This window comes from Pseudorca crassidens, chromosome 7, assembly GCF_039906515.1.
Source record: "Pseudorca crassidens isolate mPseCra1 chromosome 7, mPseCra1.hap1, whole genome shotgun sequence".
Classification (NCBI taxonomy): domain Eukaryota; kingdom Metazoa; phylum Chordata; class Mammalia; order Artiodactyla; family Delphinidae; genus Pseudorca; species Pseudorca crassidens.
This window is the reverse complement of record NC_090302.1, coordinates 42,856,663-42,871,430: the sequence shown is the minus strand read 5'-3', so window position 1 is coordinate 42,871,430 and position 14,768 is coordinate 42,856,663. Positions and strand designations below refer to the sequence as shown.

General features: G+C 36.7%; 1 protein-coding gene across 3 annotated transcripts in view; it reads left to right on the top strand.

Moving 5' to 3' along the window:
• VPS13A (vacuolar protein sorting 13 homolog A) overlaps positions 1-14,768 on the top strand; it is a 237,088-nt gene that overhangs the window by 176,211 nt on the left and 46,109 nt on the right. For all 3 annotated transcript variants that reach the window (XR_010944991.1, XM_067744120.1, XM_067744119.1), the window contains exons 51-53: positions 3,184-3,312; positions 3,925-4,058; positions 9,068-9,197. Coding sequence is in view for 2 of the 3 variants with exons in the window: in XM_067744120.1 (XP_067600221.1) it covers positions 3,184-3,312; positions 3,925-4,058; positions 9,068-9,197 (393 nt within the window). In the remaining variant the exon portion in view is untranslated. The remainder of the gene's footprint in view (positions 1-3,183; positions 3,313-3,924; positions 4,059-9,067; positions 9,198-14,768) is intronic.

Below are 14,768 nucleotides of genomic sequence, written 5' to 3'. Positions count from 1 at the left end.
CACTGCGCCACCAGGGAAGCCCCAACTGAGTTTTTTATTTGAATAATTACATTTCTCATTTCTAGAAGGTGTACCTTTTTTCATGTTTGCCTGTTTGTTTGTTCTTTCAACAATATTTATTGTGTGTACTCCTTATGTGCCTTGTGATACATCTTTTAACAAAACCACAAGTACCTGTCCTTGTGTAGTTTACATTTCAGTGGGAGTGTAGGGAAATCATTAAATGGATAATACTATAGTCAACTAGTAAAATACATAGTATGTTTAGAGGTGACAGGTCTAATAGGGAAAAAGGAAATAAGACAGGCTAAGAGGTGTTAAGAGTTCTAATGAGCAAGAAGTGGGCTATAATTTTACATAAGGTGGTCAAGGATAGGACTTACTGAGGTCACATTTGAACAAACTTGGAGAAAATGTGAGAGGTACACTTGTCAAGAGTTCAGCTGAGTTGGAGCTGAGATGCCAGGTACAGGAATAGCTGATAAAGACAACAAGCTAAAACGAAAGTAACACTCAGGACTTTAATTACTTACTGCAGTAGTATAAGTAAGAGGCTAGACTGAAGAAAGCACCACCTCCCCTTGTACCATTTTTCCTATGGAACAATGTTAGTTAGGGGTGAGGTGGATCAGTGAGGGTAGTGTCATTGTCAGGGGAGCCCTGAACAAATAGCTCTTACTGTTTTATGGATCTGGGGGTGGCAGAAAACAAAGGGGAAGGGCTAGGAATGGAAAAGTACTGAGCACCAAGTCAGAGTAGAGAAAAAGCATCTTGAAGTTCCGCCTCTCTCCTTGATAAAGAGGTGTTGCAGAGATTCTTGAGGAAGGCCTCTGCCAAAGGCCCTGGTAAAGAGGCCTCTGGACAAAGATGCCTGTAGTAGGAATGCAGATATTTGTAAGGGCATAGCTAGAAGTGGGGGCTGAGTTCTTGAGAATGCAGTGCGCTGGCTGTGCACCTAGTCTGGTATGGGGAGGGCAGCTTTGCCCTGTGAGACCTGCCAGATAAAGGTAAAGCCTTTGTAATTACCAGTGGTCTGACCTGAAAAATTGCATATAGGTTTTTAGCCAGGAGCTGGACCCCTCAGCAGTGTGGATATCTGGGGAAAGAGCATTAAAGACAAAGAATCAGCCAGGGTAGGTGCCCTAAAATGGGAGAATATTTGGCATGGTTGAAGGATAGCAAAAGGGGCCGATATTATTGGAGAGGGAAAAGTATTTAGAAGAGAACAAGACATAACAGTGATAAAGAGTAATCATGCAGAACTTCGTGACACAAAACTTTGTGAATTACAAGGATTTTAACTTTTGCTCTGAGTGAAATGGAGAGAGCTATTGGAGGGCTCTGAACAGTGATTAAACACAGTATACTCCAAATAAATATTTGTTGAATGAGTATAGATTTTCTTTGGCAAATGTTTCATATGTGCTCATTAAGTCTGTGGATTCTTGGTTTGTTGGATGTAGAGCTCTCTATATATCTAGATGCCAAATTATAACTGCAGCTTTGTTTTACTCTATATATTTTCTAGGTATATTTTTTTCCATACTTTTATTTACAGTAGTTCTATGTCTTGCCTTATATGTCAATTGCAGATAAGATTATTGGGTCTTCTCTTTTTAAAAACCTAATCTGTAGCTTCTGTCTTCCAACAGTTAGTTTATATTTACAGTAATTGCAATTACAAATGCACAACAACTTATTTTTTATTTTACTTTTTGTTGCCAACTTCAGCTTTTCTCTTTTCTGTTTTTTGTTTTGTTTTGTTTTGTTTTTTAACATTTATTTATTTTTTTTGGCTGCGCCGGGTCTTAGTTGCAGCATGTGGGATCTTTGTTGCAGCATGTGGTCTTATAGTTGTGGCATGCAGACTTCTTAGTTGAGGCATGCATGTGGGGTCTAGTTCCCCAACTAGGGATCAAACCCAGGACCCCTGCATTGGGAGCCCAGAGTCTTACCCACTGGACCACCAGGGAAGTCCCTCAGCTTTTCTTAAGATAAATTTCTTTTGCTAATTTAAAATCTTCACATTTTAATTTTGGCTTACAGTAGTGAACCTTAACTTAAAATGCATATTTATGATTATTAGCAGTGTTGATTTGTAAGGAAGGCTTACAAATAAGCAAGGCTTGAGGGTTTTCAGAGAGCACATCGTTTTTAGTCTTCTCAGTTCCTCCTGGGAAATATGCTTGGATTAGTATTGCTACTGTTTTGACTCCCAGATAAGTTTCCACTGGGTTGCAAGAAGCCTCAAGTGGGAATTTTCTCAGCCTGTTATAGCCTTAACCATGTCCCATGTCTAGTTCCATTAACTACTTTTTATGGTTGAATAAAACTGACTTTATCAAGCTAAGGCACTTGACTCAACCATCTAGCTTCTTCTACATTGCCCTCAGGTCATATGGTGATGATCATGATGAGCACATGAGCAGTCTCATTGAATTATGTGAAGTTACCAGCCTGGTCAGAGTCGGATCACACTAAGACCTGATTTACATAATAGTTTACAGACAAGGCTGGCTCTCCATTCCTGTTCTTTTAGCTCTTTTCTTTGTTTCCAGCTCCTGTTGTCTGGTCTTCTTTCTGGGTGCATTGACTGTCTCCTATTCTGTTAGTCTGGTTTCCAGATCACTGATGTCCAGGTGGTTTCTTAAGATTTTGAGCCTGTTTTCTACTCTGAACTTTAGACTTTAGATACTTCTCTTGGTTTTTGCTTTTGTTTTTGCTTTTTTAATCCTTATTTGACTTCCAGGACTCTGGATTTAATATATGTCCTGACTTGACATTTGTGTGTACTTTGACTACTGCTTAATTACTAAGTGATGCCCACAGCCCAATTATAACTTTTAGTAACTGAACATTCCCCTGTTTTAAACTGATCACTTGGCTCAGTTTACTTACTTTTTTTCAATCCATCTCTAGATCTGGACCACACTAACGCCTCTTCACAGCACTCTATCAATAGCTCTTCAACTTACTACCCATTACTGCTTGTGTTCAAAGTGCCCCCAAGTGGCACCCCATCTTGAAGTCAGCAGCTTATAGCTAAGCAGTCCAGTAACGAGAGCAGTGTTGAAAGAGGTTTAAGACTATTTTAAGTCTACTCTGATGGGTTTATTAAAATGATAAAGGTCTTTATGGTGAAATCAGTTTTACTTAAATAAATGTATGTAATATATGTTTTAGTGTATCCCCTTTTGGCCTGAGGATGCTTCTAATAAACTTCTTATTCAAGTTGAAAGAAGTGAAGGCTCTCCCAAAAAGATACATTTTAACAAGCAAGAAAGTTGTATTTTATTGCATCTGGATAATGAGGTAAGTGATTCTTTTCTGTGTGTAGTTAGAGAAGCTAATATATACTTACTAATTTTTTTTTATTAAATGATTTTTTTTGTTTGTTTCACCAAAAATGAACAAACATTTCTCTTTGCAAAGGGAAAAGGTTCTAAAAGGAAGCAAGAGACATAAAACAATTTAACTGTTATATGGAAAGTTAGAGCAGGGGTCCCCAACCCAGGGGCCATGGACTGGTACTGGTCCTTGGCCTGATAGGAACCGGGCCACACAGCAGGAGGTGAGTGGCAGGCGAGCGAGCAAAGCTTCATGTGCCGCTCCCCATGGCTCACATTACTGACCGAACCATCGCTCACATTACTGTCTGAACATTCCCCCCTCCCCGGCGCCGTTGGGGACTGCTGAGTTAAAGTGCCTAGAATACTACAATATACCACATCTTGAATTTGACCCATCTGTATATGATAATTGAGAGTCATGGTTTTCCAGAAATGCAGTATAAAATCCTGAATTACTTTCCAAATCATCAAAAAATATATTAAGTTATGAATAGTTTTTATTATTAAATGTTATTGGTTAATATTCTTTGGACAATGATCACATTAGAGAATATTTTCTTTCCCTTTTTGCTAGCTTGGAGGTATCATAGCAGAAGTTAATTTGGCTGAGCATTCTACAGTTATTGCATTTTCAGATTATCGTGATGGAGCAGCTCCATTCCTGTTAATAAATCACACCAAGAATGACATTGTTCAATATAAGCAAAGGTAAGAAGATTATTACAAATACAGTATCCCCTGATTTTAGCGGAGTCTAGCTGATGAGACATTGACTTTATGATAATTTCCTAAGAGTATAAACACCGTTAGTGGCATTATGGCCATGTAAAACAATGTCCTCATTAAAAGAAAAAAAAAGTATACTGAAGTATGTAGGGTTAAAACTGACTTGAGATCTATAATTTACTTTTTTTAAAATTCCAACATAATTGACATATAACATGAGTTTCAGGTGTCCAACATAATGATTCAATATTTGTATATACTGTAAAATCATCACCACTATAAGTCTAGTTAATATCCATCACCAAACACAGTTAAGATTTTTTTTTCTTGTGATGAGAACTTTTAAGATTTACTCTCTTAGCAACGTTCACACATACAGTAGAGTATTATTAACTATAGTCACCATGCTGTACCTCGCATCCCCATGATTTATACATTTTATAACTGGAAGTTTGTGCCTTTTGACCACCTTCACTCATTTCATCCACCCCAACCCTGCCTCTAGCAACTGCCAATCTGTTCTCTGTATCTGTGTGTTTGGTTTTTTTGGTTGTTTTCTTTTTTCTTTTTTTGTTTTTTTTTAGATTCCACATATAAGTGAGATGATACAGTATCTGTCTTTCTCTGACTTGTTTCACTTAACATAATGCCATTAAGGTCCATCCATGTTGTCTCAAATGGCAAGATTTCTTTATGGCTGACTAATATTTCATTTTATATATACCACATTTTCTATATTCATTCATTCATCAATGGACAGTTAGGTTGTTTCCATGTCTTGGTGATTATAAATAATGCTGCAGTGAACATGCATATAATTTTTGAATTAGTGTTTTCATTTCCTTTGAACAGATAATCCAGCTGCTGGATCACATGTTCTGTTTTTAGTTTTTTGAGAAACCTCCATACTATTTTCCATAGTGGCTGCACCAATTTACATTCCCACCAACAATACACAAGGATTCCCTTTTTCTCAGCATCCTTGCCAACACTTATTTCTTTTCTTGTCTTTTTGATAATAAGCATTCTAACAGGTGTGAGGTGATGTCTTATTGTGGTTTTGATTTCCCTGATGATTAGTGATATAATTTACTTTTAAATGCTTCAAAAACAAAAACGAAAAGAACTGAAGCAAGTATGACAAAATCTTGGTCATTGTGGAATCTGGTGAGGAAATTGTCAGGGTTTATCGTAAGAATTTTGTCTATTTTTGAAATTTGTTTTTAATGAACATAATGTAAATATTGATTCTTCAGATTTTTTTCAAACAGTAGATACCTTTTTCTTGCTGAGGCATGTAGGAAAGGAGCGCTACATTTTTAAGCTTTTCTAAAGACTATATTTATGTCTTGATATTTCAAGACTACTCATTATATCAGTTGTTTCAATATACTGTGATACCTTATCCTCTTAGTACCACTACAATTTATGTAACCTTCTGTTCCTCTACTTATGTGTCCCAGGTTGTCTTGAATTTATTTTGTCTACTTTTCTTAGTTTGTTTTCATGTCACTTATCAGTGGGCTCATATTTATCAGTGCATTTATGCTTTTTTTCCACTGCTAACTGTACACTTAGAATCATTGACTAAAATAGGCATTGATTGAGTGAGAACACAAAGCTTGAGCTAGCACATATCTAGAACTCCTCCTTGCCTATCAGTTCTCTCATTTGAGGAAGATGTTGAGAGAGAGTAGAGCCTGTTTTCTATGATTATCCATATTATAAAAATAATAAGTTGGTTGATTAAAACTGACAAAGGCAAACAAATGGTTTTTTTCTTATTTGTCCTTCAATTCACGTACCTCAACTAGCCTTTCCCAAAGAAACTGTCACAGAATTAAGACGTCCAAAAAATGATTTGGGTGACTATTTTCTCGATTCTCTCAAGGTTAGTACATAAATGGTAACATTCTAAGATACACAGGAGCTAAGTTAATTCTTTACATACTGTGGGTGATGTAGGGCATTGTAGCTTAATTCTCTGACATCTGGTTGAGCCTGGCTGAGGCTGAACTAGAGACTTCTCAGTCTTTTCTTTGGCCTTGACTTTGCACTGTTCTTCATAGTACAGTTCAGATATAAAGTGTCTAGAAATTTTATCTACTGCATTGTTACAGTTGTAAAAGTAAGGGATAAGGGAGAAACTAGAATGTGATCCTGTGTAGAAATTCTGAAACTTAAAAATTACAGTTTTAATGGAAATTTATAAAATTAATATATAGATTAAAGCGTTTGTCACATTGTGTTGTTATTTTCTTGTGAGGTTAAGACTTGTACACATATATAGTTAACATTCTGAGGACTCTGGTTACTTTTTATTTTCTTTGAATTTCCTGAGATAAATTTTTTGTGTGTGTGTGTGGTACGCGGGCCTCTCACTGTTGTGGCCTCTCCCGTTGCGGAGCACAGGCTCCGGACACGCAGGCTCAGCGGCCCTGGCTCACAGGCCCAGCCGCTCCGCGGCATGTGAGATCTTCCCGGACCGGGGCACGAACCCGTGTCCCCCGTGTCGGCAGGCGGACTCTCAACCAGTGCGCCACCAGGGAAGCCCTCCTGAGATAAATTTGAGATGAATTTTTTCATGAGGAATATTCTGCAGTGAATTAAATAGATTAAAATTTATATGAATTAAAGCATTTCTAAATATTTTTAAACCAAATTTATCTGATCAACACGGTTACCTTTGATATTTTTTCATAGAAAAATAAGGAATATAGGGCTTTTGTTTCCTCTGCCTTCCCTACCCTTGGCTTTTTTGTTGTTGTTAATATGGTTTTTGTTTCCTACATATAAAAATAACAACTGTCCATTATTTTTTAAAATTCTGTAGGAAAACTGTGAAAAGAAAAACATAATCCTTGGAATCCCAACACTGTCAGCATTTTGATTCAGTTATTTTTTTTACTATTGTTCTCTATCTGTTTATATTTCTGAATCTCTTGTTTTTAACAGCTATTGTGAGCATGTAAATTTGCTTCAAAAACACAATTTTCAACGAATGCATGATATTCCATCATTTAGATGCACTATAATCAAATGTTCTTCTGTTGTTGAGAATTTATTTCCAGTTTTATAATGTTAGAACCTGTTTGTCTTTTAATAAAAATGTTGAACCCCCCCAAAAAAAATGTTGAACCCATTTGTAATTCTTATAACAACTAATTTATAATTCCTTGCCATACTTTTTGGTAATACGGATTATTTTCTTCTAAGGATGATTTGGAAAATATACATTTAGTTTCTCTTGTAGATAATTATTTTGTGTTCTTGGAGATTTTGATGCATATTTTACTTTATTTTATTTTATTTTATTTTATTTTACTGCATCAGGTCTTAGTTGCAGCGTGCAGGCTCTTCGTCGCGGCGCGTGGGCTTTTCTCTAGTAGTGTCACACCGGCTCCAGAGTACGCAGGCTCAATAGTTGCGATGCACAGGCTCTAGAGTGCGTGGGCTCAGTAGTTGCGGCGTGTGGGCTTAGATGCCCCGCAGCATGTGGGATCCTAGTTGCCCGACCAGGGATCAAACCCATGTCCCCTGCAGTGGAAGGCAGATTCTTAACCACTGGACCACCAGGGAAGTCCCAATTTTGATGCATTTAAAATTTTGAGAGTGAAACAGTTATCTGCTAATTCATCCATGAAAAATTTGGAGTAGTTTACATTTTCTTTAATTTCTCTTTCCAAATTCTCAGTTTCTTATCAATATAATTTGGGATTTTTGACCCAGATGAATATAAAATGGTTATTTTTCAAAAATATGTTCTTGAAGGTATTTGCATTGATTCATAGCATATTAACAACAAGTTAATTTATTTGACTGGTTTAGTTGTTTAATATTTCTACATCCTAGTTCTTAAAATTTTATTTTTAGTCATCTCTGGCTTGGTTGGAAAAAGTAAGGGTTTGTGGATAATAGGTTATGCTATTGCTTATTTGAAAATGTCTTTCTCTTGCAAATTAACAATTTGACAGAAAATTTTAAGTCATAACTTCTTGCCTCAAAATTGTGTAGCCATTGCTCCATTGTTTTCTGGCATTCAGTATTACAGAAAAGTGTAAGAACAGTCTTACTTTTATTTCTTCATGGATAATTGTCCTAGATGTTTATAGGCAGGTTTTCCTCTATTTTCTTAAAATTTGAACATTTTACAAAGCTCTATCTAGGTTGATATTCTGTTTCCATTAATTTAGTCTGATACCCAATGAAGTCTAATCTGCAGAGTCAGCTTCTTCAGCTCAGAAAAGTTATATTTTATTATTTCTTTGGTTTGTAGCTTCTCCATTTTCTTTTGGGGAATCGTTTTATGAGTTGACTGAGTTTCTTAGATTTGTATCCCATGTCTTATGGTTTTTAGAAATAATTGAGCTGTTTTGTCTTTGCCACAGTAAAAACAATACTTTGGAAAGGGTCACCAATTAAATTCTCTTAGATTTGGTATAGATAAGATAAAGTAAGTGGAATAATTTTCTTTTATAATTAATTTGTATTAAAACAAAAGTTGACAAAGTAGTTTCAGCAACCTGGAGATATTTATTTCCTAAATAGGACAAATATTTCCGTTGAAATATTCTCATTATTTTCTCAGAAAACCACTTTTTTATTGTATAAGGAAAATTTTCAGTCTACTCTTTTTTTTTTTTTTTTTTTCTTTGCGGTACGCGGGCCTCTCCCTGTTGTGGCCTCTCCCGCCGCGGAGCACAGGCTCCAGACGCGCAGGCCCAGCAGCCATGGCTCACGGGCCCAGCCGCTCCGCGGCATGTGGGATCCTCCCGGACTGGGGCACAAACCCATGTCCCCTGCATCGGCAGGCAGACTCTCAACCACTGCGCCACCAGGGAAGCCTGAGGAAAATTTTCAGTCTACTCTTAATCAGAACTATCACAAATCTCAATTAATGGACTCAGAATTAACGAAGTATTATTTTGGATTCTTTAAATGATCGTATACTTGCACTTACTTTAATGCATATTTTTTACTATTTATGTCAGTTCCCTCTGTGAAATAGAAGATTCCCTCCCTCCTGGAAAAGCAATTCTTTATACGTGGGCTGATCCAGTGGGCTCTAGAAAGCTGAAGTGGAGATGTGGAGAAAGCCACGGTGAAGTAACACAAAAGGATGTATGTACTGGATTGATTATTATGGTGTTCTCAGAAGTCTTTTATTTATTTATTTTTTAAGTTACTCTCTTTCAGCCTTACTAGTTTTGAGGCCTCTTTTGTGTTTCCACTTCTTAAAAACTGCGGAAGATTTTTAAAACAGTATTCAAACTTTAACTTAACCAGAAATGTTTAAAACTGGAAACAGTCTTATTTTGTCTGCCTTTTTATATTCTATTATGTTATAAAGGGTAAACTTAGGTATTTTCAGCATTCAATTTATAAACCAATATAAATACATTCTGTGCATTGAAAGTCATCCCAAGTCAATCTAACTTCTGTGAAGGATATTTAGGGATCTATTAATGAAAGAATTTACCTCTGGATGGCAAACTGTTGTTTTTTATAATAATAAAGTTAGGTATAAACATTCTGCAGTAATATATTAAATGACTTTCAGAAATTGTTTTATTAAAGTTTTATTGGTCTTTCAAAATTTATCTTAATTTGTTCCCTATTCCAGTGTCTTTTTTCTTGCCACTAGTTATTATTTCTCTTATCAAATGAGTATTGAACTTTTATTAATTTTTATGACTTTTTATAATCTTTTGAGATGATTATATGTTATCTGGGCTTTGTCTTATTTGGTTGGTTTTTTAATATTAGACCAACCTTGTATTTTTGGAATTGACTTGCTAATGCTTTGTTTAAGACTTTTGCTTGTATTCATGAGAGAAGTTGGCCTGTAACTTTCCTGCCTTGTAATGTCCTAACCAGATTTTGATGTTAAGGTCATTCTAATACATGCTGGGAAATATCTACGATTTTCCTATTTTCTGGAAGAGCTTATGTAAGATTGGTATGATTTCTAGAATGTTTGGAATATTTGCTAGAGTTCACCAGTGAAGCCAAGCCATCTTAACCTGCAGTAGTCTTTGTAGGAAGGTTTTAAATTATGAATGCTATTTTATTATTAAACATAGGGCAATTCAGCTTTCTATTTCTACTTGTGTCATTTTGGTAAGAGGTTTTCTAAGAATGCTTTTATTTCATCTCTGTTTTCTAATATATTGATATAAATGTTTTCATAATATCCACCTTTTTATCTTTTAATATTTATGGGGATGATTCTCTTTTTCATTCCTAGCATAGACTATTTGTCCCTTCATTCCTTTTTTCCTGATAAGTTTTGCTGAGATTTTATTAGTTTAATTAGTTTCAGTTTAGTTTTGTCTGTCAGAAAACCATCAATTTGCTCTTTTGATGATCTCTTTTATACATTTGTTATCATTTTCACCTGTTTCCGCTCTAGTCTATATTCTTTCACCTTTCTTCTGTTTTAATTTGATAAGTTTCTTCTAAACTCTTGAAATAGATACTGTGTTAGTCTGCTCAGGGTGCCATAACAAAATACCTTAGACTGGATGGCTTAAACAATGGAAATTTATTTCTAATGGTTCTGGAGGCTAGAAGCTTGAGATCAGAGTGCCAGCAGGGTCAGGTTCTGGTGAATCTGGTGAGGCCTCTTCGTGGCTTGCAGATGACTGCCTTCTTGCTGTGTCCTCACATGGCAAAGAGAGAGTGAGCGAGCCCTCTGGTATCTCTTATAAGGAAACTAATACTGTTGGATGAGAACCCTGTTTACACCTTCCCCCTCCCCCAGGCTGTCATTTAACCTTAATAACCTCCATAAAGGCCCTATGTCCTAACACAGTCACATTGGAAGTTGAGACGTTAGCATGTGAATTGGGGGAGGGGGCAAATGAGTTCATAGCAGACACCTAGATCATTGCTTTTTAGACTTTCTTCACTTCTTATTTCAAGTCACTTAACGTCACGAACTTCCTACCAAAAACAGTATTAGTTTTATCTCACAAATTTTCCTGTGTTTTATGTTACTTATTTTTTAGTTAAAAATATTTTCTAAATTTCATTGTGACTTATTTTTATATTTTGGCTTCATGGTTACTTAGGTTATCACTTTTCAGAAGTATTTTCTAGTTTTGTTTGTTTATTTCTAACTTAATCCCACTGTGACTAGAGAACATACTCTGATTCAATTTTTTGGAATTTATTGAAGTTGACTTTGTAGGCCAGCATGTGGTCAATTTTTGTAAATATTTTATGTGTATTTGAAAAAAATATGTATTCTGTAGTTGTTGGTTACGGTATTCTATGTGTTACCAGGTCCAAGCTCACTCTGCTCGCCACACGACAGGCCAGTAAATTGGGAGGTGTTTATAAATTTATTTATTTATTTATGGCTGTGTTGGGTCTTCGTTTCTGTGCGGGGGCTTTCTCTAGTTGCGGTGAGCGGGGGCCACTCTTCATTGTGGTGCGCGGGCCTCTCACTGTCGCGGCCTCTCTTGTTGCGGAGCACAGGCTCCAGACGCTCAGGCTCAGTAGCTGTGGCGCACAGGCTTAGGTGCTCCACGGCATGTGGGATCTTCCCAGACCAGGGCTCGAACCCGTGTCCCCTGCATTGGCAGGCAGATTCTCAACCACTGTACCACTAGGGAAGCCCTGGGAGGTGTTTAGGCAAGGAATAACGACTTTATTCAGAATGCCAGCAGACTGAGAAGATGGCGGACTAGTGGCCCAAAAAACCGTCTTGTTGGGATCTGGATGCCAGTTTCTTTTATAGAACAGAGAGCGGGAGGAGGTTAGGAACTAAAGTAAAAAGCCCATTTATCTTGCAAAACATCTCCTCACAGTGGCCTTCATTGGGGAGGGAATGTGTTAGTTTCTTCTTTTCTGCAGCCATTCACAGGTGGGCAGGGTCAGATTGTCTCCCTGTGAGCTGAACAGAGGTACTTTAGTTTAAGGTTCAGGCAGAGAGGCAGGGTTCCCTGAGGCATGCCATTATGTATGATTATAATAACAAAAGCAGCAAAAAGCAAAGGTTAAAGTCAAAGAAAGAGATCCAACATGGAGTCAAAATCGGCTGTTCCCTGTTACATATATATGTTGATTTATTCAAGTTTTGTTGAATTGTTTAAATCTATCTCATTAAATTTTTTGTTTGCTTGTTCTGTTACTTGGAGAGTGGTGGTTAAAATCATGGATTTACACATTCCTTTTTTGGTTTTGTTAATTTGGGCTCTTATATTTTGAAACTATGTGATTAGGTAGATACAAATTTAGAATTGTTATGTCTTTTTGTTAAATTGATTCTTTTATCAGTATGTAATATTACAGTGCCCACCACAGTATCTTTTTAGGCTTAAACATTCAGACTTACAAAACTATCATAGGCCACAGTTTACAACTGCCTGCTTGGGTGGATACAGGCCAGGAAACACAGCATACCAGCAGGAAGCATCAGACAAGTTTAGGAGGTATTCTCTTTGGTCACTTCAAACAACAGCTTTGATGTGAGGGAAAACAAAGCTCACTGGTTGTGTTATGAGCCCCCTTGACCTAGAAGCCCTACCCCACAGTAGCAGATATCTCTTATAACAACCCATGAGCATAGCTTGTAGGTTTTCTGCAAGGGACACAAAAAGATCATCACATTAACAGAAGCCTAAGGCTTTAGCTTCCTACTGTATTACAGCATTCATTCTTGACTTATTAAAACCTGCTGTAAATTAGTACTTGTACCACTTTCCCAGTAATGTAAGGACTTTAGAACTCTTTAACTCCATTTACTCCTTCCGTCTTATGTAATATTGTTGTGTGATTTATTTCTAAATAGGTTAACTCCCATAAGAAGTATTATTACTGCTTTCTACAATTAGTATTCCATTTAAATTAACCCACATATTTCTCCTTTTGCCACTTTTCATTTCTGCCTGCATCTCCATACTTCTGTTTGGGATCATTTTTCTTCTCTTTACTATTTTTTTAGTGTGAGTTGTTGACTAAAAAGTTATTCACAACCTAAAAGTTGAGAGTTATGTTTTATTGGGCGGGAACTTTTAGGACTTCAAGCCCGGGAGGCAGCATCTCGAGTAACCCTGAGAGAACAGCTCTGAGGAGGCAATGGGGGAAGCCAGGTTATATAGAAGTTTTACAACAAAGGGCAGGTAGTCAGGAACATCAAAAGATTATTGTTAATTAAAGAAAACCAGATATCCCAAGTTAAGGAACTTAGTACTTTTCTGTGTATAGGAAGATGCAAGAGTCTGGGCTCACTGAAATCATTCCTTTAATATGCATCTCAGCTATCTCTGGCCAGTATCCTGTGTTTTCACATCCTGAGTTTCCTCAGGGCTCACCGTGGGGAGTGGCTGCAGTCTGATGGCTGCTAGATGGCAGATATTCTTCGTGAGTTTCCTCAGGGCTTACCAGCTCACCATAGGCTGTAGCTGCAATAGCTGATGACTGTAACATCCTTGTTTACTGATATGGCAGCCAGTATTCCATTTATCAGCGTCTACAGCTGATTAGTTTTCTGTCAGTTTTATTCTGGACATGTCTTTATTTTGCCCTGTTTTTAGTGGAGTATTTCTGCTGGATATCAAATTTCAGGGTTGGCACCTCTTTTTTTTCTCTTTATCTTTGGAATTCACCATTACATAAATGTGAGACTTTTCATCATGTCTCATGACTTTTATGTGTTGTTCTGTATTGTTTCATCTTTTTCTCTCCTTCCTTCAGTATGGATATTTTCTTCTGACCTATTTTTCACTATACTTCTCTCGCTGTATCTAATCTGCTCTTAAAATCATCCATGGAGTTCTTAATTTTAGTTATTGAAATGATGAGTTCTAAGACTTCTATTGTAGAAGTTTTTGTTCCAAAATTCTGTCTTGTTACATAATTTCTTGAATGTTTTGATCATAACTACTTTGAAGCCTATCTGACAATTTCAATATCTAGATTTCATATGGATATTTTTATATTTTCTTTTTTTTCTTGTTTATTTTTGCATGCATGTTTATTATTTTTTTTGCATGCATGTTTATTTTTGCCTGTGTGCTGGACAAAGTATATGAAAAATTTTAAAGGCAATTCGAGGCTCCATATGATGTTCCCTTTCTCTTAAGAACATGTGATTTTACCTTTGTAAGGTAGCTAGTCTAGGGGGAGAGTACCTTAATGGGGATTGAAATTATTTGAACCTGGTCTTCAGTCCTTGTGAGGACTTGTGTATTTCCAGTTTACCCTGGCACCTAAAGTATCGCCCTTTGGGGACTCAACTAAAAGCCTAAGCTGTTGACCATTCTTTTTGGTATGCCCTGCATTCCAGTTTTGGTCCTTCCAAACATGAGACTCCCAATTTTAATGTTTTTCTTAAGCTCTCAGTGTTTGCTTCTACTTTTAGAACTGGCACTTGTGAACTCTGAATACAAAGTTCACTTTTATTGGCTTTCTTTCTCTCTCAGATCTTGGCCCCATTCTCACTACCTTGGTAACTTTTCTGTCTTTTCAAACACATATTTTTCCTTTTTAGATTTTGTCCAGCTTTTGCTGTTAGGAAGAGTGTTGGTCCAGGACCACCTAGTCATCAGTTGCCAGAGCAGAAACCCCTGGTATCTTTTTAAAATTAAGCTTGTTAGCATAGGGGAGTGTAATGGCATTTTGTGTGTTGATTTTTTTTATCCAGAAAATTCACTGAATTCTCTTATTAATATTGATTATTTGTTT